At 36.3% G+C, this 20,784-nt stretch overlaps 4 protein-coding genes and 1 long non-coding RNA gene across 7 annotated transcripts; 3 read left to right on the top strand and 2 right to left on the bottom strand.

The window, feature by feature from the left end:
* The first annotated feature begins 1,289 nt into the window (after positions 1 to 1,289).
* LOC105169204 (uncharacterized) lies at positions 1,290 to 6,558 on the top strand. 3 transcript variants are annotated; one of them, XR_848395.3, is made up of 8 exons: positions 1,290 to 1,687; positions 2,002 to 3,284; positions 3,696 to 3,832; positions 4,094 to 4,160; positions 4,800 to 4,887; positions 5,094 to 5,407; positions 5,523 to 5,722; positions 6,007 to 6,145. XR_848395.3 is itself a non-coding variant. In XM_011089546.3 (8 exons), the coding sequence occupies exons 1-8, from the start codon at positions 1,480 to 1,482 to the stop codon at positions 6,184 to 6,186; spliced, it is 2,406 nt and encodes an 801-aa protein (XP_011087848.1). In that variant the 5' UTR covers positions 1,292 to 1,479; the 3' UTR covers positions 6,187 to 6,558. The 3 variants fall into 3 exon arrangements, 2 of the variants coding, with proteins under 2 accessions (XP_011087849.1, XP_011087848.1); XM_011089546.3 differs by having other exon boundaries at positions 1,292 to 1,687; positions 5,523 to 5,651; positions 6,007 to 6,558; XM_011089547.3 differs by lacking the exon at positions 5,523 to 5,722 and having other exon boundaries at positions 6,007 to 6,558.
* Positions 6,559 to 8,660: 2,102 nt separating this feature from the next.
* On the top strand, positions 8,661 to 11,222 carry LOC105169205 (non-specific lipid transfer protein GPI-anchored 31). The gene is made up of 3 exons (XM_011089548.3): positions 8,661 to 9,111; positions 9,467 to 9,493; positions 10,792 to 11,222. The coding sequence occupies exons 1-3, from the start codon at positions 8,766 to 8,768 to the stop codon at positions 10,968 to 10,970; spliced, it is 552 nt and encodes a 183-aa protein (XP_011087850.2). The 5' UTR covers positions 8,661 to 8,765; the 3' UTR covers positions 10,971 to 11,222.
* A 143-nt stretch (positions 11,223 to 11,365) lies between these two features.
* LOC105169207 (sulfate transporter 1.3) lies at positions 11,366 to 15,101 on the bottom strand. The gene is made up of 14 exons (XM_011089550.3): positions 14,945 to 15,101; positions 14,404 to 14,748; positions 14,274 to 14,322; positions 13,987 to 14,191; positions 13,715 to 13,889; positions 13,554 to 13,619; positions 13,352 to 13,465; positions 13,157 to 13,273; positions 12,926 to 13,052; positions 12,551 to 12,837; positions 12,201 to 12,391; positions 11,966 to 12,051; positions 11,797 to 11,873; positions 11,366 to 11,683 (listed from the first exon to the last, which is right to left on the bottom strand). Exons 2-14 carry the CDS (start codon positions 14,725 to 14,727, stop codon positions 11,546 to 11,548), a joined length of 1,956 nt encoding a protein of 651 aa, XP_011087852.1. The 5' UTR covers positions 14,728 to 14,748; positions 14,945 to 15,101; the 3' UTR covers positions 11,366 to 11,545.
* On the top strand, positions 12,285 to 13,300 carry LOC148787345 (uncharacterized). The gene is made up of 2 exons (XR_016066669.1): positions 12,285 to 12,425; positions 12,553 to 13,300. It is a non-coding gene; the product is annotated as an uncharacterized LOC148787345 (long non-coding RNA).
* Positions 15,102 to 16,638: 1,537 nt separating the features above from the next.
* On the bottom strand, positions 16,639 to 18,601 carry LOC105169203 (uncharacterized). Its single transcript, XM_011089545.3, has 3 exons — positions 18,091 to 18,601; positions 17,748 to 17,823; positions 16,639 to 16,866 (listed from the first exon to the last, which is right to left on the bottom strand). Exons 1-3 carry the CDS (start codon positions 18,409 to 18,411, stop codon positions 16,745 to 16,747), a joined length of 519 nt encoding a protein of 172 aa, XP_011087847.1. The 5' UTR covers positions 18,412 to 18,601; the 3' UTR covers positions 16,639 to 16,744.
* Positions 18,602 to 20,784: the final 2,183 nt, after the last annotated feature.

The raw sequence follows: 20,784 nt of genomic DNA, 5'->3' as shown, positions 1-20,784 counted from the left end.
TTACCGCCCGTGATATTGTAAATGTGCAAATTATTTTTCTATAAAAAAATTAGCAATTTATACCTCCTTATTTTTTAAAATATAGCAATTTACCCCATCGTACTTTTTAAAATTAAGCATTTTACCTCCCTAGACAGGGGGTAAATTGGTTTTTTTTTCACAAAATACAGGGGCATAAATTGCTATTTATTTTTACAAGGAGTAATTTGATCATTTGCAATATCACATGGGGATAAATTCATTAAACCCATTTTTAAAATTAGGGTTGATTTAATTTAGATCTCTCTTGAAAATGTAAAATTATAATTTTTCTAATTTTTTATTTTGAAATTATACTGGTACTTTTTGTTTAAAATTGTATCATTTATGTTGAAGTTTGGACGAAAAATATTAACATTTTAGTAAAATATTGACATAAATTTCTAATTTTACTTTTTATTTAGCTTTCTGTACAATTTATTGACAATGATACCGGATGTTTATGGCAACAAACCCAAACCTTGCTAGCCCACTTGTTGTCAGTGAGCTGAACGTCAGGCGAACCAACCCAGTCTCGGTCACAAGTCCAAATCAACAAGCCCACGGCCCATCCACTGCAAACGATGTGTCAACATTAATCTACGGACAAAGTGTTAGCTCACCCTAAAAAGGGCGCCAATGCGGTCATATGCCAGCTAGATCTGGCTGGTAAAAAACATAAGTCACTAATTTCTTGATTTGCGACTATCGTGTTGGCATAAATCTTGGAACCACGTGTCCGACATCAAGATAAATACTATCTCCAAACATCCAAGATTCAAAATTAAAAAATGATTGGTTTTTTCATTCATGATAGTTATTTGTTATGCAATAATTATAATTTAAGAATAATAATTTATTATTATTACACTATTATAACTTTATGTATATTATTTTTATATAAATGAAAGGTAAAGTTTATATAAATTTTTTTGTTGACGTCCATATTTTTTGTTCAGACTCTAATAGAAAGGTGGATAATTATAAACGAAAAGTTATTAAAGAATGTAAGTGTTATTTTGAAAGATTTTTGGGGAAAAAACGTTATATTATATTTTTATAGAGGATATAGTGTAATTAGACTAAAAAAAGAAAAAATTAATATGCATAAATTTTCAAATAAATATATTGTAGTTATAATTAAACTAAATTTTACAAGGTAAAAAATGTATTTCAGCCTTTGAAAAAATAATAGAGTTTTCCAAGCGAAGACTGATATTATTTGCCATGAAATTGCACGTAATATGTTATTTTGTAGACAGAAATAGCTCTTTCCAGACCTTCTCTCTTTATCCACTTGTTCCAAACACAAACAGCCCTTAAATTTTTCGCCTCTTCTCTCCATCCACACACACACAGATTTTCCCAAACTCAGCAGAAACTCTCCACATACCACTAATAATAATTTTCTCCTTGTAATTATGTAACATACACTCAACAGCCCTTTTGTCAGCAGCAGCAATGGCTGATCTTTTCTGCAGTTTCTTGGATTTTCAATCTCTTAACACCAACTTTAAATTTCATTTGTTTTTGGCTCCAAAGCATTACTGTTCTTCTGCACTTGTTCCCTCCCACAGTTTAAGAATTAATGGAATAAAAAGAAGACCACTTCATCTCACTCTGTTCTCCAGACCCTCTTCTCCAAACTTTGATGTCATTTCAACTCACGGTATGCCTTTTGCTCCTCATCGTTGTCCTCACATTCTTGTTTTTTACAGTCTTATGTGATTTCCTTTCTGTTGAATTATGGTAATATAGGCCTTTTCTTTTAGTTTTTCTTGGAGTTTGTTTGTTCCTGCTATTTGTTAATCTGCTTCTTGCTTTCTTGTTCTCTTGGTGGTTTGTTTTTTGTTTCTTGGTGAATGGAACTCGGGTGACAATGCGAGGACCTCAGCAAAAGTAAAATTGGAAAAGAAATAAAGCTCCAGTTTTTTGTGGAATTCTTGTTTGTGATCTTCTGGTTTTTGTTGATTGTCTTGGCAGAGCATGCGGATGGTAGTCTTTTGTTTCGGTTTGGGGATCCAAGTGAAGCTGCAAAAAATGTGAAAATGGAAGAGTCCAAGACTGTGAAGGAGGAGATAGAAAGGGAAGGGGAAGACGGATATACTGTGGTGAAGGTTTTGGACGGTGATCATGAAGCAGAGGTAATTGTGAAGAAAGCAGATAGAGAGGTAACCAGCTCTGGCTTGACTGAGGTGGCTGATCGGACTGATTCAATAGTTATTAGCAGTGGAAGCATTAGTGTCATTCAAGTAGACAATGACTCGCGTGAGAAATTATTGGAAGGTTCAAATGACAGTGAATTGCCCGTTTTGAATTCAAGTAAAGATATAGAAGTTATTTCTCCGCCTGATATTGACATAGAGCATGTCGGGAATGTGGAGGAAGATCTGAATGGGGAGCATGAGGATTCAAGTCTGGTGGCCAAGGCTTCTATACTTGATGAGAATTCTGAAAATGGGAATAGTGTTGCTACGGTGGAAGTATTGGAAGAGGAGACTGTTGGCGTTACTTCTACTCCTGGTTTTGTCATGGAGCACACTGGAAACGTGGAGGAAGTTCTGAATGAGGAATGTGGGGATTCAAGTCCAACGGATGCCTCCATACTTGGCAAGAGTTCTGAAATGGAGAATATTAGTACTGAGGTGGAATTGTTGGAAAGGGATACTGCTGAGTCAACCACATTGATTTCCTTAATGCCCAAGCCAATTACTGCTGTACCTGACAATGATGTTTTTCAGGCTAGTATAGAGAGTGTTCTTACTACGGATGCATCTGCAGATTCTGAACATCAGAATTTGGAAAGCGAGATGCAAAACGAAAGCGTTGAAGGTGGTAGAGAAAGTATAGAAAATGACTTGGAGTCTCCGCCCCCTCAGTCACAAACAGCTATAAGTTTGTCTCAAGAGATTGAGGATCAGAATTTGCAAGCTCGGGTGCAAGATTTGACAAAGGGAAAGGGAGGTGACAGTGAAATGAATCAAACTGGGGCCCTTGGGATGACAACTGTGGTAGATAGTGATAGCAATGAAAATGACATGAATGACACTGAGGCCAAATACCCTCCTATTCCCAATGAGGCTGAGGAGTCCGGAACTGAGAGTGGGGTGCTGAACGAGATTGTTGAAGATGGAAGCGAAAGTGCTGTGATCCCCTTAAATACTGTGTCTCCTCAGTTGAAAGCTGAACCGATGCTTGATGAGGAAACTGGTACTGACATTTCGGAAGAATCTGCGGAAGATGATGGAGCTGAGAGCCTAACAGTGGTTAGTTGAACCATTTGACAAGTCTCAAACACATACCATATCATAATTGTCTCATTTATTTGGCAATGTGCACATTAGTTCTTTTAGCTAAAAGCATGAATTTAGTAAAACAAACCAGGACTAAGAAATGTTGAGTCTGTGCTCACCAAAATTCTTTAGGCTCCATCCTATAACTATAACTACATGTCACCTACAACTTATATGACTTAGAAGAGATAGTGATGGTACTGGAAATGACCAATCATTTAGCAATACATCCACATCATCTGTTCCTATTCATAACTTGAAGATTTTATGTTTGATATTTTGCAGTTGGCCCACTGATCCTATTGATATTTGAGCATTGAGAAAAAAGTAATCTGTTTTACCCTCATACAAAGAATCTGAGTGCTTACAAAAATATATTTACAGCTTAATGACGTACCTCAGAACTTAATTCTCGAATCAGAAGGGACAGAAGTCAATGACAATCTGCAGAGTCGTAAACTTGTAGAAGCATCAGGACATGAACTGACAGAGCTGAAATCTACTGAATCTGCTACAGAGAGGTTTGTCCCTGGGCACGGCCCTTATCTGCTTTCCTGCATTTTTGTGATCCATTGTATTATTGATAACCAGGCATTCTCCGCTAATCACTGAAACCCTGTATCTGACATCTGATCACTTGTTTTATTGTATCTACTTTTGGGAGTGCAAAGTCATTGAATACCATTCCTCAGAAGATTACTTTGGTAGTTGATGTCTAATATTTCTGCATGATAATAACACCTTATCAGATGTGTGGACATCTGATACATTGCTCTTAACAGCCAGGAAATCTTGCAAACGAACTTTGTTTTATCTTCCGGTGCTGCTTTGTTGCCGCATCCTTCTAAGGTATCTCATGACCATTTCCTTCTTACTCTAGCCTCCATTTCAGAGTTCAACCATGTTATGCAACCACTTCTTTAAGTGAGTCCAAAATGTTTCTATTAGAGGCTAGGGGCTAAACATGAACTAGAAACTGACACCGGTTTACTACTTATGGCATTTGCTGGCACCCGTCTGAGAAAGATAATGCCCCTAGTGAAAACTTATTGCAACATCAATAAAACACAGGGATTGATTTCCATTCATTTCCTTCTCGTTTCTTTGTGCGTTTTAAAAGTTTGATCTTCATTTCTTAAAATAATTTAAGTTACAAGAGATCGGTTTATTTAATGCTAGACGGACAGGGATCAAACCAAGCAGCAATAAAGTAGCCTAAATTTTTTCCTAGATATGCCACTGATGGAAGTTTCAGGTCCATTTTATTAAAACTATTGACATATATAATATATGTATACATAAGTTTGAGTTTGCATGGTTTAAAGTGTAAATCGAGAAGACGGAATTGTTGCAGCTGTATCAACCAGTTAAGTGCTTTAGCCAACATATGGACTAAATGGAAATTTCTTACTGAAAATGTGACTAGTTAGTTATCTTTCTGTTGTCACAACAGTATGAGTGAGTAATTCAAAAAATAATAAATTCCAGGTGTTGACAGGTGGAGAGGATGCGTATTTCATTGCTGGTCAAACATGGCTAGGTGTAGCTGATGGAGTTGGTCAGTGGTCACTGGAAGGTATCCATCCTCATAGTACTTACTGTAATTCTCTAGCATCTTCCACTCTTGAAAGTTTTCTGTCTTTGAACTATTAACCAGTTTCAGCCAGTGAGTTCACACAAGGCAGTTTTATCCTGAAGAAAATTCTTGATATCCCAATTGAGTCAGCATCCTAAAATAGTAAAATACGTCAAGATAACTATTATGCTGTTCTTTCTCTTTAGGGACCAAACAAGGAGTTTATGCTCGAGAGCTCATGAAAAACTGTGAAAAGTTCATCGCTGATCACAATGGAGATTCATTAAACAATCCCATGGAATTGCTTAATCTCAGTGTTGCTGAAACACACTATCCTGGGCCCTCAACAGTTTTGATTGCTCAACTTGTTGGTCAGGATCTTCATGTGGCCAATGTTGGAGACTCAGGATTTATTGTTCTGCGGCATGGTGCTGTTTACAAGAGATCTTCACCTATGGTCCATGCATTTCATTTCACGAAGCGAATTGAAACAGGCGACGACCCCTCTCATCTTGCTGAGGTATGCTCTGTCTAAACTATAAAAAAGAATTGCATTTAGGAAAAAAAGGGGTAAAAGTTGTATTAGTTGTTGCGTGAATTGTGGTTACTATTTTTTCGATTTCTTTTGGCTTCAGTTGTACAGAGTTGATTTAGAGGAAGATGATATGATCATCACTGCAACCGATGGACTTCTCGACAATTTATATGACCAAGAAATTTCGTCAATAGTCGTGAATTCACTTGCAGCTGATAAAAAGCTGGAGGTACAGTAGTTCTTGCAGAAAATATGCAGTTTCCTAGAGGAGAAAAATGATTCTCTACAAGCTGCACACAAGTGAGCAAAACATACAAAAAAGATAAAAATCTTGAATCCTTGAGAATAAGTGTCTGTTTGTTTGTTTGGTTGGTGAAATGAAAGAATTAGATGTTAATTAAATGTTTGTAAATGTGAGGCAGAGCTCACCATAATTTCCGTCTTAAATTTAGTAAAAGTTTCCATCTTAGGTAATTCGCCGATTTTAAATTGGACATTATTTAAGAATACGAATCCATGAATTCTTAGGGTGCATGTCAAAATCATCGCAGTCCGTGATTCACGGTTTTTATCAAAACTTTCAGGAAATTGCAGAGTTGTTGGCAACAAAAGCACAAGATGTTGGTAGTTCTATGTCTGGGAGAAGTCCATTCGCTGATGAAGCTCAAGCAGCCGGTTTTGCTGGATACACTGGTGGGAAGCTTGACGATGTGGCTGTTATTGTATCTATTGTCCAAAGACAGTCCACTCCTCAAACGATGTGACTCAGTTCTCCATCTGCATCTTCTCTTGCTCCATCTTTGTGAATACAGTTAGTGTTTCAAACTTTTGAATCTTCAATTTTCTAAACTACTTGGTGCTCATTGGCAACATGTCCTTTGTTACGTTCATCACATCGATCAGTTGGAAATCCGCTATGTCATAACTTAAGTTGTTTGGTTTGGATGATATTCTTTGTAATGAAGTCGTTCAGAATCCTTGTCGCTGACGGTCATTGTTAGTACAGCCCCTTGGGGTTAGAATCTCTGTTAGCTAGAGCAGTAGAGATTTGCTCTTTTCCACATTTACTGTATGATGTTTGTGTTCTTAGTGACATGCTGACAGACAATACTAGCCATCTTTGGACTCTTGTTCTATCAGGTTGCGTTTGGCTTAATAGATTCGGAGCAAATGATATTACATTCATAATAACAAATCGATTAAGCTTGTCTGATAATGTCATATTATGATGGATTTTAAATTTTTAAATTCCTATTTTGAGTTATTTTCAAACCATTCCAACGAATTCAACTGAGTTTAGTCCTTTCGTCAAATCTTTTTCCTTAAATTTAAATCCTTCCATCCGAACGCAACTTCAAAATCATATGTCAATAAGTCATATTGACATGATTACAAGATAATGCATTGTAGCCTCCCTCATGTGTAATATGCATGCAATGGTTCCAGATCAATGGAAACACATTCCACGTGATCACAATTGGCGTATATTTTTACATCGCAACGTGTATATGTAAAATACAATACGAGCAGGAACACGAAAATTTGCAATAAAAAGATCTTGAGTTACCTTAACAAGCAAGAATAGCTGGAAGAAAGTTGACGACTTTCCAAAAAGTCAGTTCATTTTTTGTTGGGAGTCGATGGACGGAGCACGAAACGGAGGCCCCCCCACCTTTTACCACCCTTCTTTCTTTTTTCCAAGAAGAAAGCGGGTAGGACTATTGGCTATACGTTTGTGTTTAACTATGAACATATCAGATAACTGAACAATCAGCTTAGGTATTGATCTCATCAACATAGCACGGTCAAGAGTTGAGTAAAGTTAACAGAATTCCATTAATGAGTGAACTTTGATGAACCATAGCAATGAAAAGGGGAATCATATACTCTTCCAGGAGGGGGAGATCATGCATGCATGCATACATACATACATACATGGCTCAAAAAGCATCCAGACATCTGGAAATTGAAAGCACGATTCTGAAGATAGCGTGTGGCGTCTAAGAAAGGAAGAAAGAATAAAGATAGAGAAAAGAATTCTAGAATGTTCCCAAGGAATATATTCACTGCACTATTGCACCACCACCATTTTATTCCTCTTAAAAATACAAATAAAATTGCAATTGGCTCCCTTAATTTATCATAATTACAAAATATTTTTAATTATTTAAAAAAATTATAAATAGTATTTATAATTTTTAAACAATAAGAGAATATTTATAATTAAGTCAAATCACATGAGAATCTCTTCTATTTTACCTTTGATTTTATGGGGAAAAAAATTCGCACCGTATAATTATTAATATAATATAAGACGTCGAAATATTAATTTTATGAATTTTGAGTATGAGTTATTAATGATCTTGACGCTGAAATTATTTTTATTACTCGTGAATATATTAAATATTTGAACAATCGACACAAATATTGGTACAGTATAATTGAAGGTCAAGTAAAGTTATCGAAACGGAAAAACATGTTAGATTTCACATTTTATTTAAGAAATAATTATAATACTATTCATGTTTATTTTTATCTAATAAACAGATTTATCTATTAATTAAAATTTATTGAACATATTGGTATTAGCAAAAAAAAAATTGAGTGAAAACTCATATTTATTCTAATTGACTTATTACTAACTTATGTATGTCATACAAATTTTTTTCTGACCAAACTACTTTTATAAATTTTTACAAACTAATGCATGTGAGGAGGTAGATTTTCACATTTATAAAAGTAGTTTAATTTAAAAATTTGTTTAACTTATAATAAATTAATTATAATTTAATTGTGGATAAATATGAATATTTGTTTAATTTTTTTCTAATATCAGCAAATTTCATTAATTTTAACTAATTTAAATATCTGTTAGTTAAATAAGAACAAACGTTAAGGATAATAAATGTAATTAATCGAATTATAAAAAATTTATGTGAAGTGCATAAAATCTCAAAAAGAATACTTAAATTAAATTATTCTTTTTATTTATGTATTAAATAAATAAATAAATACAATATTAGTTTTATAATTAAAAAATGTGGGGTCTGTCTGGAGTGTCACAGCCATCATTATTTTGAACTCCCCAAATTCTCACTCCAAGGTAGAACCCTAAAATCGATGGCAGAACCGCAGACCTCTTTCCACACCTGCCCTCCACGTGTCCCCACTCACATTCCCATTATACCCTTGCTTTTTCCACTATTCCCATTTCCCGCCCCTTCTTACATATAGCATACAACACAACAGAAGCCCCCACCCCCTCATCACCTTTGAATTGAACCCCCTCCAGTCTAAATTCTTGCAGTTTTCCACTCTCTCTCAACTTCAGAGTCTCTCAAAAATGGCAGTGGCCTTTAGATTCCCTCTCTTCTGCATGTTTTTTGCTTTTTCCGCAGCAGTTTTCGTCTCCGCTGCAGGCCATTCGGCCCCGGCCCCGGCGGTGGATTGCTCGAGTCTGGTCTTGAACATGGCGGACTGTTTGTCTTACGTGACGGCGGGAAGCACGTCGAAGAAGCCGGAGGGCACGTGCTGTTCGGGGCTCAAGACTGTGCTCAAAACCGACGCGGAGTGCCTTTGCGAGGCGTTTAAGAACAGCGCGCAGTTGGGGGTCACTCTGAACGTGAGCAAGGCGTTGGGGCTGCCTGCTGCCTGCCATGTTTCTGCACCTTCCATTAGCAACTGCGGCCGTAAGTTTGTTTAGCTTCAGTTCTTTATCGTTCATGGTTTGATGATCTGGGTTTTCTTTATTTATTTCAATTTTTTCCTCCAAAAGCTTTCTTAGTTATTCTTGAGTTTAGGACTTTCTGATTTCCTGAGAATGTAATTAAAGGTGGCTGTATTTTTGGTTTTTTTTTTTTCCTCTCTTTTCATAGGAGAAAAAATTCACTTTCTAGATTGTGGAATACTCATTTCTAGTTACGAGCTTCTCTCCCTCACCCTCTGTGTGTGTTAAAAACAAATGATCTAAAAATATTTTATTCCTATGCATGTTGAAATTAACACAGTGTTCTTTGTTTCTTCCTTATTTTCTCTTTTCTACAGTAAGCACTGGCATTGGCGCTGCCCCAGGTACATACAAATCTTGTCAACTTCCTCTAATTTATCCCCATAACATGTTCGTATCTCACTGATACGAGTTTATCGTTAAAATTCGCAATATAGAATCAGTTTTATATTTAATCGAATATGATACAGTAAAGAGTACAAGATGTCAGTTCTTGGAAACAATTTTTTTCCTTTCTCTCTTTCTAAATCACTGTAAATTTTTTAGAATTAAAATCTTGGTCATGTTTGTAATTATATCAGCATTTCTTTTCTATTTCCCCTTTGCTTCTTGGTTTCTGTCTGCGAATGGAGTGAATTTATTATGATGATGTGTCTGGAATGTTCAATTTTCTTGGTTTAGTTTAATTTCAGGTATCTTTTATTTACTCAGTTCTGTCTTCATTATCTGCTTCTGGAGACCTTGATGTCTTCACGTGATTGTGTAGTTCTGTCATTTATTGATGCCTTCCTTGATAATATAGGAAAGCGGGCCTAATATTTGTGAAGGCCCATGTCATTTATAGGTCTCTTGTGATTGTATCAGTTAACTGCCTTTGTTTTTTTTCCTTTGTCTGGGGATTTCACAACTGGTTAAAATTCATTGTACTATTGGGCTCCCACTTTTGAGAAACTCTGGTGCTTGTGAGCAATGCTGATGTTAATTTAAGAGTTGTTTGAAATAACTTTTTTTAAGTGCTTGTCGGTTTTCTTTTGAAAATAAACTGAGAAGCGTTTTTTTTATTTTTTTTGACAACATCTAATTTTGGGCTGCCTAAATTAAGTTTATTTAGGCCAAAAGTTGTATGTTTCTTCCCGGCAATTTATTTTTACAGTTTATTGGTATATTGTCAATGATAAGCTTTTTCCCCCATGATGCTCCCACTTTAATCTTTTATTTTTGGGTCACTTTTAACTTTTTATTTTTCCCATCTCGATCCTTAATACAACCGAGCGTGCAATTTTTCCTTCAATAAGAGCAGAAACTATTGTATGCACGCACTTAATCTTGTCCTTTTAGGTACGCCCTCTTAATTTATACCCCGGCAGAAACCACTATAAGTTATCAGCTCGACTTATAGTGTCTTTTGTAAGCAAATTGCTTATAAATCATTGTTTCCGAACTAAATGACTTGAAGAAGGTATATGCATTTCTTCTGGATAGCGCATGAGTTGATCAATGTATTTGAATTTGATATTTTGCAGTATACTTGAATTCAGGCCTGATTTCCAAGCTGTGTTGTCTTTTACTGCATTTCTTCTTGAGAACAAAGCTTATTACATACAACAGATCTCCTAACATGATTGTTTGCTGTCTGCTACAGCTCTTTCTCCATTGGCACTGTCTCCAAGCTCCATTGCCGGGGCTCCAACCACCGGCATTGGAGCTAATGAAGCTGCTCCAGCACCAGCTCCTGGTAGCTCAGGTTCCTCCACACTGACCACCTCCATCGGGTCGTTCGTGCTTACCATGGTTGCTGCTGTATCGTTTGCCTTGTTCTGAGAGCGTATGGCGGTCCTTTTTTTCTGAAATTGGTCTATTCTCGTGTGATTAATTCTAGTGATGTTGCTTATTTAGTAAGAGTTAAATTGTGTTGCTAGTCCTTTTAGATTATATATGTCGAGAGCACAGGTACATAGAGCCGATCTGGGCTACTTCTTGTTAGTGTTGGAGATGAGACTTTGTGCTGACTGCTGTATGCACGATGGATGTTTGATTTACTTATTATACTCTTAGCATCCCATGGTTTTCCAAGTGTTGGTAGTACTCATACCAGTCTTATATTAAAATTATTTTAATTACCAAGTGCAAAATTCCTTATTGGATGGATTTGTTTCGCTGTCGTGCCTGGCACATCAAAGGCTATTACTTCAACTTGGACTACACAGAGCCAGAGAAAGGGGATGAAATCAGGAGAATATGCAAGGAAAAATATGTACAGTTGCGGAGTTTCTGGACACATGGACACCACCTCCAGAATAGAGTAAAACTAGTTTCCTAAGTCCAATAAATATTTAGAATCTTCTTCCTCAATACACAAATCAGTTGCATATTGCCATAGGGTCGATAAAAATGATCTAAGGCTCCATCTTAGGTGCCAAAGTCATGACAGCATCTCCAACAGTGAGGAAAATCTTGTCGTCTCCGACCATGTTGGCAAAGTCAGACGAGTGGAGCTTGTCCAGCACTACTTGCCCTGGATTTGCAAGAACAAGCTGCATGCCGATAATCACAACAGATCAAGGTAAATTCTGATTGGGTGCTGTATCATACAGTGTATGTATGACGTGTGTGAAGATTTAGGTGAATTGCCAGAGACTAATTTTACCTGTGTATGTCTCTTTTTTAGACTCTTATGTAAATCTTCAAGGGCATGAATCCCACTTGTGTCTATGTCAGTTACAGCTGAAACAGAAACAGAAAAGCTTTAGTCTCAGTTTCACCAATAATGTAAGAGCAGAAAAGTTGCCTGAAATGAAGCCAAGAATGATCCATACGCGACATTTCAATGATCAGATACTGAATTCTTGCTTCGTTGTTTTCTTTCAGTAGTTCCTCTTCGTCGTTGAGCAATCTCAGTATCCTGCACTTACCAAGTTTTTGCAGCCGTTACGGCCAGCAATGGAAAATTCCAAGGTGTATATGTAGCGTGTGTTTTGCAATAAAAGTTCTAGACTCTAGAGTGGATCAACATATATATATATATATATATATATATATATACATACATACCTCTCCCTGATGTAATTGGAGTTGGAAAAATAGATTGCAGAATCGACTCTCACAATCAGAACTCCTGGAACTTTTATTGCTTCCGGGTACTGCTGAATGTTCCTGTAAACTGTAGTCCTTGGAATTCGACCCAGAACTGCAGTTCGTGGCCTCGTGACCTGGAGAAGAATCTTGGCGAAAGATATAGCAACCTGTTGAATTGCAGGAAGCGTTCAATGATGCTTGGTGAGCTTATAAACTCTTCGAAATATATTATAAGATGTTTTGAGAGCTTGTAACATGTTGTAAAGTGTTTGGTATAAACTTATAAGATTCTTAAATTAGTTTTAACTGCTTATGGTTTCACTTACAGCGATCAAAAGGCCTATCTCAACAGAGGCAAAGACAACGCCAAAGAAGGCTCCCATGCAAGCAACAAAATCGAACTTATCGATCTTCCATATGAGAATCATCGCCTGGTAGTCGAATAATCCCACCACAGCTGATATGATGATGGAGGCCAGAATGGCATTGGGGGTGTACTTGAAAAGTGGGGTGATCACTTCCAGTGTTAGCAAAACAACACAAGACATTACGATGTTGGAGACGGCCGTGTTGCATCCAGCCATGTAGTTCACAGCCGAACGTGAAAAAGAACCTGTCAGGATTTGAGAAATCAGGTGCAATTCCGATATTGAAAAAATTTTAGAGAAACGCATTCGTGTAAACCTATTTTTCTAACTTACCTGTGGCTACGTAACAAGAAGTCATGGAGCCAACAATGTTCATCGTGCCTAACGCCACCATTTCCTTGTTACCATCCAAGTGATAGTCCTTCATTGCTGCAAAGGTTCTACCAATTGCTACAGCTTCCTATGGCATATGTATATTAATGTTTGATCAGTTTTACTGATGTAATAATATTACACCAGGAATGAGAGTTGAGTTAGAATTTTGTTGTCTTTTTAGCACTGTACCGTAAGGGCGATCATCCCTGCAACGACACCGATTCTTAAACCTTTCGTCATATAACTGCCAGTGAAATGTATTTCACTCACAGATGGAGGATTGATTCCTCTTTCAATATGGTTCACCTTCAGACATCGTAAAAAGGTTTGTTAGCTTGAGTTGCATGAGTGTTTCTGAATTATCGATGCAATTGAAATACTCACAATTTGGACTCCTTTCTTCTCTGCATGGGTGATGAAAACAAAGAAGGTTGAAATGATAACTGAAATCAATGGCGCAATAGCAGGAACCCAGAACAGTTTCTTCTTCGTTTTTCCCTGATATTCCAAGAAAAAAACTAATCCTGGGGTTCATGGGAATAATTAAGCTGAATTAGGAAAATCAGCCAGAGTTGGTATTTCATACAATGTACTTGGCGAGGAGCAGGAAAATCAAGAACGCAACTCCTATGATTATAGTCTGCCAATTCCACTGTCATAAAAAGAGGCCAGTTTAAGATGATAAAAAATGAAGCTGTATTATGGAAGAGCTTAAGTGCGATTGTGTTTTTGCATAATGATTCTTACCCCATGATGCACGTTGGTCCAGACAGACCGCATAACGGAAACTATGTCTGATTTCTTGGTGAAAGTCTTCATGCCGAGCAAACCTTTGAGCTGTTGAAGGCTGATGGTGATGGCTGCTCCAGCCATGAACCCAACGATGGCAGCATGGGACAGGAAGTCGATCAAGAATCCCAGTCTGAAACCAGACAGGAAATCCAGCAAGAACGTTATGTATGACATGAGATTGGCTGATGATTCTTTCTCATGCAATGACAACAAAGAAAGAACAAGACCTGAAAAATCCTAGGACGAACTGAGTAACTCCAGCAAAGAATGTAGCTGTAAATGCGAGCCGTTCATACTCGTGTTTGTTCCTGGGATCAATCTCCTCCTGAAGCATACTCCCGAGCAAGAGGGACACCACAGCAACTGGGCCGATGGCAATATCTCTTGAGCTGCCCATGATGGCATAAATCAGGGGTGGAATGAAACTACTGTCTGCAATTGGGCACAAAATTAAGGTGTGATCAGACTGTTTGATTTGTGCTAAATAGTGCTAAGTTTCTGCATTGAAACTTACACAGCCCAAACTGGGAATCCATATTTGCAAGTTTTGAATATCCAATATCCTGAAAATCAAGAAATGTAAGAAATGGACAAAGGGAGCTTGAGGAGCAAACAAGAATCAGTTCCGAGAAATTCTTGAGTACCTGAGGGATACAGAGACTTGCAATGGTAAGTCCAGCAATGAGATCACCTTTGAACATGGAAAGCTTGTACCTTCTTCCCCACTCAAGAATTGGGAAAACGGCCTGGATTCCCAGCCACAACTGCTTCGACTTTGGTTGGTCCTTGAAAGGCCGCAACGGGTCATCATGGAAGAAAGTCTCCTTGAAAGTAAATTTAAACTCCTTAAACAAGCTCTGCTTGGGGGGCACTCCCACCTTGTGAACATACGGCGTGCTATCTGCATGGCGACGTGAAGACACTGCATTCGCAGTGTCGGACTCATCCGCAACACGGTTCCCAGTCATTGCGGCGGAGAAACAGATCAACTGTGAAGAAAAAAGAAACAAAAACAGATCAATGATCACAATATTCAAGAATACAGATATATGACCTTAAGCTAAAAAAGGTCGATACGAAAATATTTTTATGCACTTGATCTTCATTACTAATAGTAAGAATATTTCACGTTTAAATGTTGAAATGGTTCCAAGAATGCTGCAAATTCATGCAAGACTTTATCACCTGGAGGAACTTGCGACTGAAATACTCTATCAGTACATGACAGATGATGCAGAAACTATAGCTTATATAAGCTGCAAGAATCTAAAGTCAACTAGAGAAGAACATGATGGAAAGACATGTCATCCCAGATAGGAATGAATCTAGTCCACATAAAAACCTACATTCAAATTTCCCTAAAGGGCATACGGTCTTCGGTATTATAAGTAGTTAAGTTAACGTCGACACGACTATTTAATCATGAATTATTGAGGACAGTACTAATCTATAGCATAAACTATAATCTGAATAAGTTGACTTTAGCAACTGATAACATATTTGAAATCCAAGTGCACAACTACTCTACCGCCCTTCGTTTAGTTCCACAAATTAGTATGCTGAAGTTTCAAAGTCTGTGATATTCCCATCCATTAATATTAACGGCTCGCAATGAACAAAATAATACGTAAAATGCGACATCTCAGTCAGCTGTGGCGAGTGTAGTGACTCTTCAGTTTTCTGAACTGCCAAAGACCCTTTGAGGACAACCACTTGTTGCATTCAAAAAAGGAGAACGATGGAGACGGGGCGCAGTCTTTGGTAATGATTTGTGGCTTCAATTGTTGTCTGGTAAGAGAGAAGTAAGGCTCATCTATTTTGATAAGTGCAGACTATGATAAGATTTGAGGTAAGATGATGAAGACTAGCAGATCATTGACATGCCAAATGTATATTATACTGTTTGGAGGGAGGAAAAGACAGATTCATATGAAGTCATGGAGAGAAATGGATAATGCTGATTAAATTATAACATTGATTGGTTGATAATTATCATTGATCACAAATATATGCTGCATATATAGTATAATTAAATTAGAAATCAAAATAAAACAGCAACCTTAATCCTTTTGAACTTGTTGGTGATGGTTCCTTGTCCGGATGCAAAACAATACCTTCTTTTCACCTTAATGGAATCATACGATACATTTGTTGATGTAAAAGGAAAATGATGTAAGAGTTTTAGTTTTGGACTAACCCTCATAGTTTGACTGGCTTTTCAAGTTTCTGGCCTTTTCACTTTTCACCTCAAGTACTAAAAATTGTAGAGTGAAAGTAAACAAAAATTCTTTACTTTTTCTTTTCCCTCTGTAGCTTTCTGTGAGCAATCCTGACCCTTTGGTACAAGCATTTGACGCAGTCCATTGAGACGTAAATTAAACCAAAATCACTAATTATAATCGATTCAGAAATCATCGTTGCAGCTCAAACTCATTTCTACATCGATTCAATTTCGTAACACATTTCATAGAAAGTATGCTCATGGGCCAACGCCTCATCAGCACAAATCCTCATGATGAACACGCAGGCCTAACGTAGGCCGTCCTGACCCCACACCGATCGTTCAGTTCCTATCTTGGAACTCTAAAACGTAAGAGTCGGCTATGCTATCTTCAAGAGTTTGTTCATTTAGTGCCTCACTATAAGATCCCTTTACAAGAATGATCGGTCGATATTCACCATACATGTCGCTTATAGTAAATCGATCTCCTCCCAAAGCAACAATTTTTAAATTATGAACTGTTGGATTATATTCGTTATAGATTTAACAATTTGTATTAATTTATCTAAATAAATTAAATAAGCATGAGAATATATGTATATATATATACATTAATATAAAAAATCAGTAGATGAATTTGATTGTGAGGGGTAGCACAGAAGTAAACATATTATTATTATTAGAACAAAAGCAATCCCTCTTAACTCAAACTTTGGTATTTGGCCACTCCCTCTCTTCCATAGAACACATTGAAATAGAATTCATCAACACGCCCAGAATTCTGCCTTCTTCACCTTTGATATGCTCTCCAGCACCCCAGATGGTGACACGTGTCCCATCACAGTCACCCTCTTGCTCTCTAGATCAATGCTGAATGACGTCACCCCTTCAATAATTCAAATTCCGACGTTACTTACTGTAATAATTCTTTCACAAGTACTTGTGTTTGTTATATATCATAAACCAATGGAAATTACATTTAGATAAGTGGTTTACATACATCGATATAGACACACATTTGATTTTATTGAAATACATATTATAATAAAATAAAATATCAAAAAATATATTTAGATGACGTAATGGGTAATAACGCTGCATACATCTTAATTGGCATATTTTCAAAAGAGACGAGTATAAATACCAATAAAATATTAAATTATGTTACCAAACAGAAAGATATGATATTCGACATTTAAATTCTCGCAAATAAAAAGAAAAAAGTAGTGTTATTTTCAAGACCATCCCAAAATCATAATAGTGTCAAGTCTCTTTTATTTTTAGTTGCAAAGAATCATTTCAAAATTTGAATTGTGCCCAAAAGTTTCCATAAATGATGTAAGGATCTGTACAAAATCAACCACCTGTGTCCTATATATGTAGTAGTCCAAATTGGTTTTACCTGACCGACCGGATTAAGAAAGACAGGAGTCCCAGGACAGCTATGTATGTTTACTCAGAAATTAAGGGTAAAATGTCTCAGTAGTCTGACTGTCAAACTGATACTTTGAATCCATTTTTGCTATTTTTAGAAATTTGTTTGCTGTCATCTGCTTCATATGTATATATGCATCAAGACAACCAGTATAACATATGTACTATTTATATGTTGTCCTACCAACAAATTAAAATTTGTCAGCTTTTTGAATTCTTGATGATTGAGAAATAATTGATCTATATAGAAAAAGCTTTAATATAATCCCAATTAAATAAAATAAATAAACAACGTATTAACTATTGAGTTACAAAATTATTTCAAAAATTTACCTTCCATTTTGGACAGATGCTTCTTAACTTTACCAGCACACCCTTGACAGTGAATCGACACTCTCATCACAACCACCTGCATGCCACCAAACAATTATCACCTAATTATCCTAATCCTCATCCAATCCCAAAAAATAAATAAATAAATTCTAACCCCGAATTTCGTTTGGCCAAATTCGAATTAATTATATAGCGTACGTAATATATTTGTCATATAATTCAATAAAAATAATCAGCATATATATTAATATTTGTTATAATATGGTTTTCTCCAAACAAGAATATGATTTGTGAGGAACTCGGAAGTTAATTATGATAGAGTGCAAAAAGATGGAAAAATAACCTGAAAGACATTGTCATGACCAGATATTGCTAGTGAAGTAGTAGTAGTAGTAGCTTCTTGAGCCACCTTTTCTTGATCTGTTTTCAGACAAACAGGAAATGCTCTCGTCCCGACCGACGAGGAGTGACTAATCGAGCGTCGACGTTGTTGTTCCCCTAGTCGAACGTAGTTGGTGCTGTTGATGAGTCTGACATGATCGACGAGCGTTCTGTCTGGCACGACCACTGACCGGTTGTCTTGGCTCATGCAAACTGCAGTTGATGCATGAGAGTGACACATGAAACCCTTCATTTTCTTGGCTGTCTTCATCTTCATCGCCATTGTTTCTCTCTCTCTCTCTCTCTCTCTCTCTCTCTGTGTGTGTGTGTGTTAAGAAGAATGCAATTAGTGCTAGATATAGTGTGTGTGTGTGTGTGTGTTATAGCACCTAGCAATGTTTTTTGAGGTTGTTATTAAATGTAGTGGACATAAGGATGAGGCTCTAGTGTGTTTTCTGTGTGTTTGTTTGAGGAGTAATGGTGTGTCTTTATGAATTGGGTGAAAAAGGTTATATATTTTGCAAAAATTCATGTTACCCTGCAAACTGCTGGTAGAGAATATAATGAATATTAAAGTAAAAAATGACATTATTACGTACGATGTAACAACTCAACATCCATTTGCTCCCGTATATATCCCTTTAGACGAGCTATATTTTGTATCGACAATGTAAAAATAATTGACTCGAATTGGTCTGAATAGAGACTCGATTGGCCACATGATAAGTATTATTACATTTACTATATAATTCATCATACATTTTTATATTGCACAATGATTATATAATGAATATAATTCACTATCACATAATTAACTTAAAATAGATCACTAGAATTGGATCCAAATTAGAATTTGTTGGGCATCATGAAAATGTGACATTGCGGATATATGATGAGTATGTGTAAGTTAATGTGCATGGTAATAAAAGCACAGAAGTTAATGATGCATGGGTGATATACCGCTAATGTAATTATTTCAGGATGGGGACTGAAAACCGGCAGTAATGCATGAATTATGAGTCCTCAGTAGCTGTCCTGACTTAATTTCTCATAATTACATTGAAAAGGAAATTTTGGAATCAAAATGTCCCAAATTAATTATCTTCTTTTACGTTATCCTAAATGGGTATTTACAATAATTTCGACTTTTGCGATGGTAATAAGTAATAGAGAAAATTATAAATTAAAAAATAATAAAAAATCAAGAGTATTTAAAAATAAAAATTATGAGTGAAAAAAGTAAGTTTGAGTGTTTAGAATAATTTAATATTTATAATTTTATCAATAAGCTGCAGAAGTTAGTGGGGAGATGCTTATAAGTTTTGATTTAAATTAATTTAATTTAATCAGTTCAAAAATAGATAAAGTAAGAATATTAATTTTGTTTATTTTCATTAATAAGTTTATAAACGCTTGTTTTAAGTCCTTACAAATACTCCCAAGTACGATAGGAACTTTTGGATAGTATTATTTACTTTTGATAGATATATACTTATATTTATATTTATGCACCCAACACACTCGCGTACACCGGAGATGATGTTGAGCCTTTTAGTGACCCAACATTATGTTTATTTTAATTTAGTATTGCATTTCTTATTACACGTTATATACACATGTTATTTATGAAATGTTTTTGTACAATAGGGTTGTGGACATTGTGAGAATTGACTTAAATTTTGTCTGTAATAACTTGAAGATTTATTTCCCAAGGGCTGAATTAGGACCACCTTGAAAGCAATAAGACATTGTGAGTTCGATGAAAGTGGGGTACATGCTGTAAAGTTTGCCCAAGACAAGCAGCAAATTCTTGCTTGCGTAGGCCCACTCGACATCCTTTAGTTATGAGCCCATGACTGTTAAATGCTACAATGATCGTTGGATAAAAAATACTTAATTCTAACGTAATCGCGCCATGAATTGCTTAAGTAATGGAGCCGTTAGCAGTTTCCCGTGTATGTCTATACATTTTTAATTAAGTATTAAACAAAAAAAAATTGCATATAATGACTTAAATTGACAAGACTAAATTGAGAAAGAGCCTATTAAAAATGCCAAGTCCCCACCATAGTCACAATTATGAATCACTAGTGACGAACAGAGAAAACACAACAGCAATCCGCCTGCCTCAGCCCTTTGAATTCCTTTTCATGCATGTTTAAGGGACCACCTTCAATCTGCTCATGCAGCAGCAAATGCCCAAGAATTGAACTCAGCTACCGGATTTTAATATGGAACGACAGAGCTTTAAGGCATATCCTCTGACCATCAATGCTGTTTCAGCCTAGACACTAATTATGGCTGCTTTTGCAAACGTCAAATCCAATAGTCATTAATACACACAGTTCACTTGCCAGGATTGGGGCCATATGGGTCGAGGTTATCTGTTTCTACTTTTCTTTTTAATGGGTAAAAGAAAGCAAAACGAGCGACCAGCACAACGATTCTCGTTGACATTGATCACAGAAGGAATGTCCCTTTTGATGAGTTATAGTCATTACCCAAACGATGAATCCACAGTCCAGTCGAGATGTAATGGAGATCAAAACCATTTCTTATAATTAGATAACTAACTTTAGGGAATATATAATAATCCATCCCACATTGTTAGGTAATCAAGTATCAGATGTAGTGATAAGCAAGCAGACTGCAAATG

Source organism: Sesamum indicum, linkage group LG8, assembly GCF_026168435.1.
Source record: "Sesamum indicum cultivar Baizhima isolate 11 linkage group LG8, ASM2616843v1, whole genome shotgun sequence".
Taxonomy (NCBI): domain Eukaryota; kingdom Viridiplantae; phylum Streptophyta; class Magnoliopsida; order Lamiales; family Pedaliaceae; genus Sesamum; species Sesamum indicum.
The sequence above is the reverse complement of the archived record's forward strand: the minus strand, read 5'-3'. Positions and strand labels throughout refer to the sequence as shown.

Bases quoted from the DNA above. Each gene is read 5' to 3' on its own strand.
- LOC105169204 (XM_011089546.3), top strand. From the start codon at position 1,480: ATGGCTGATCTTTTCTGCAGTTTCTTGGATTTTCAATCTCTTAACACC. The intron at 3,833-4,093 runs GTTTGTCCCTGG...TGCTCTTAACAG, and splicing joins ACTGAATCTGCTACAGAGAG to CCAGGAAATCTTGCAAACGA. The intron at 4,888-5,093 runs GTATCCATCCTC...CTTTCTCTTTAG, and splicing joins TGGTCAGTGGTCACTGGAAG to GGACCAAACAAGGAGTTTAT.
- LOC105169205 (XM_011089548.3), top strand. From the start codon at position 8,766: ATGGCAGTGGCCTTTAGATTCCCTCTCTTCTGCATGTTTTTTGCTTTT. The intron at 9,112-9,466 runs GTAAGTTTGTTT...TCTTTTCTACAG, and splicing joins TTCCATTAGCAACTGCGGCC to TAAGCACTGGCATTGGCGCT. The intron at 9,494-10,791 runs GTACATACAAAT...TGTCTGCTACAG, and splicing joins TGGCATTGGCGCTGCCCCAG to CTCTTTCTCCATTGGCACTG.
- LOC105169207 (XM_011089550.3), bottom strand. From the start codon at position 14,727: ATGACTGGGAACCGTGTTGCGGATGAGTCCGACACTGCGAATGCAGTG. The intron at 12,052-12,200 runs GTATGTATGTAT...TGGTAAGTGCAG, and splicing joins TCCAATTACATCAGGGAGAG to GATACTGAGATTGCTCAACG. The intron at 11,684-11,796 runs GTAAAATTAGTC...ATCGGCATGCAG, and splicing joins TAAAAAAGAGACATACACAG to CTTGTTCTTGCAAATCCAGG.
- LOC105169203 (XM_011089545.3), bottom strand. From the start codon at position 18,411: ATGGCGATGAAGATGAAGACAGCCAAGAAAATGAAGGGTTTCATGTGT. The intron at 17,824-18,090 runs GTTATTTTTCCA...GGTGGCATGCAG, and splicing joins GTCATGACAATGTCTTTCAG to GTGGTTGTGATGAGAGTGTC. The intron at 16,867-17,747 runs GTAAATTTTTGA...GAATTATTGAAG, and splicing joins GCATCTGTCCAAAATGGAAG to GGGTGACGTCATTCAGCATT.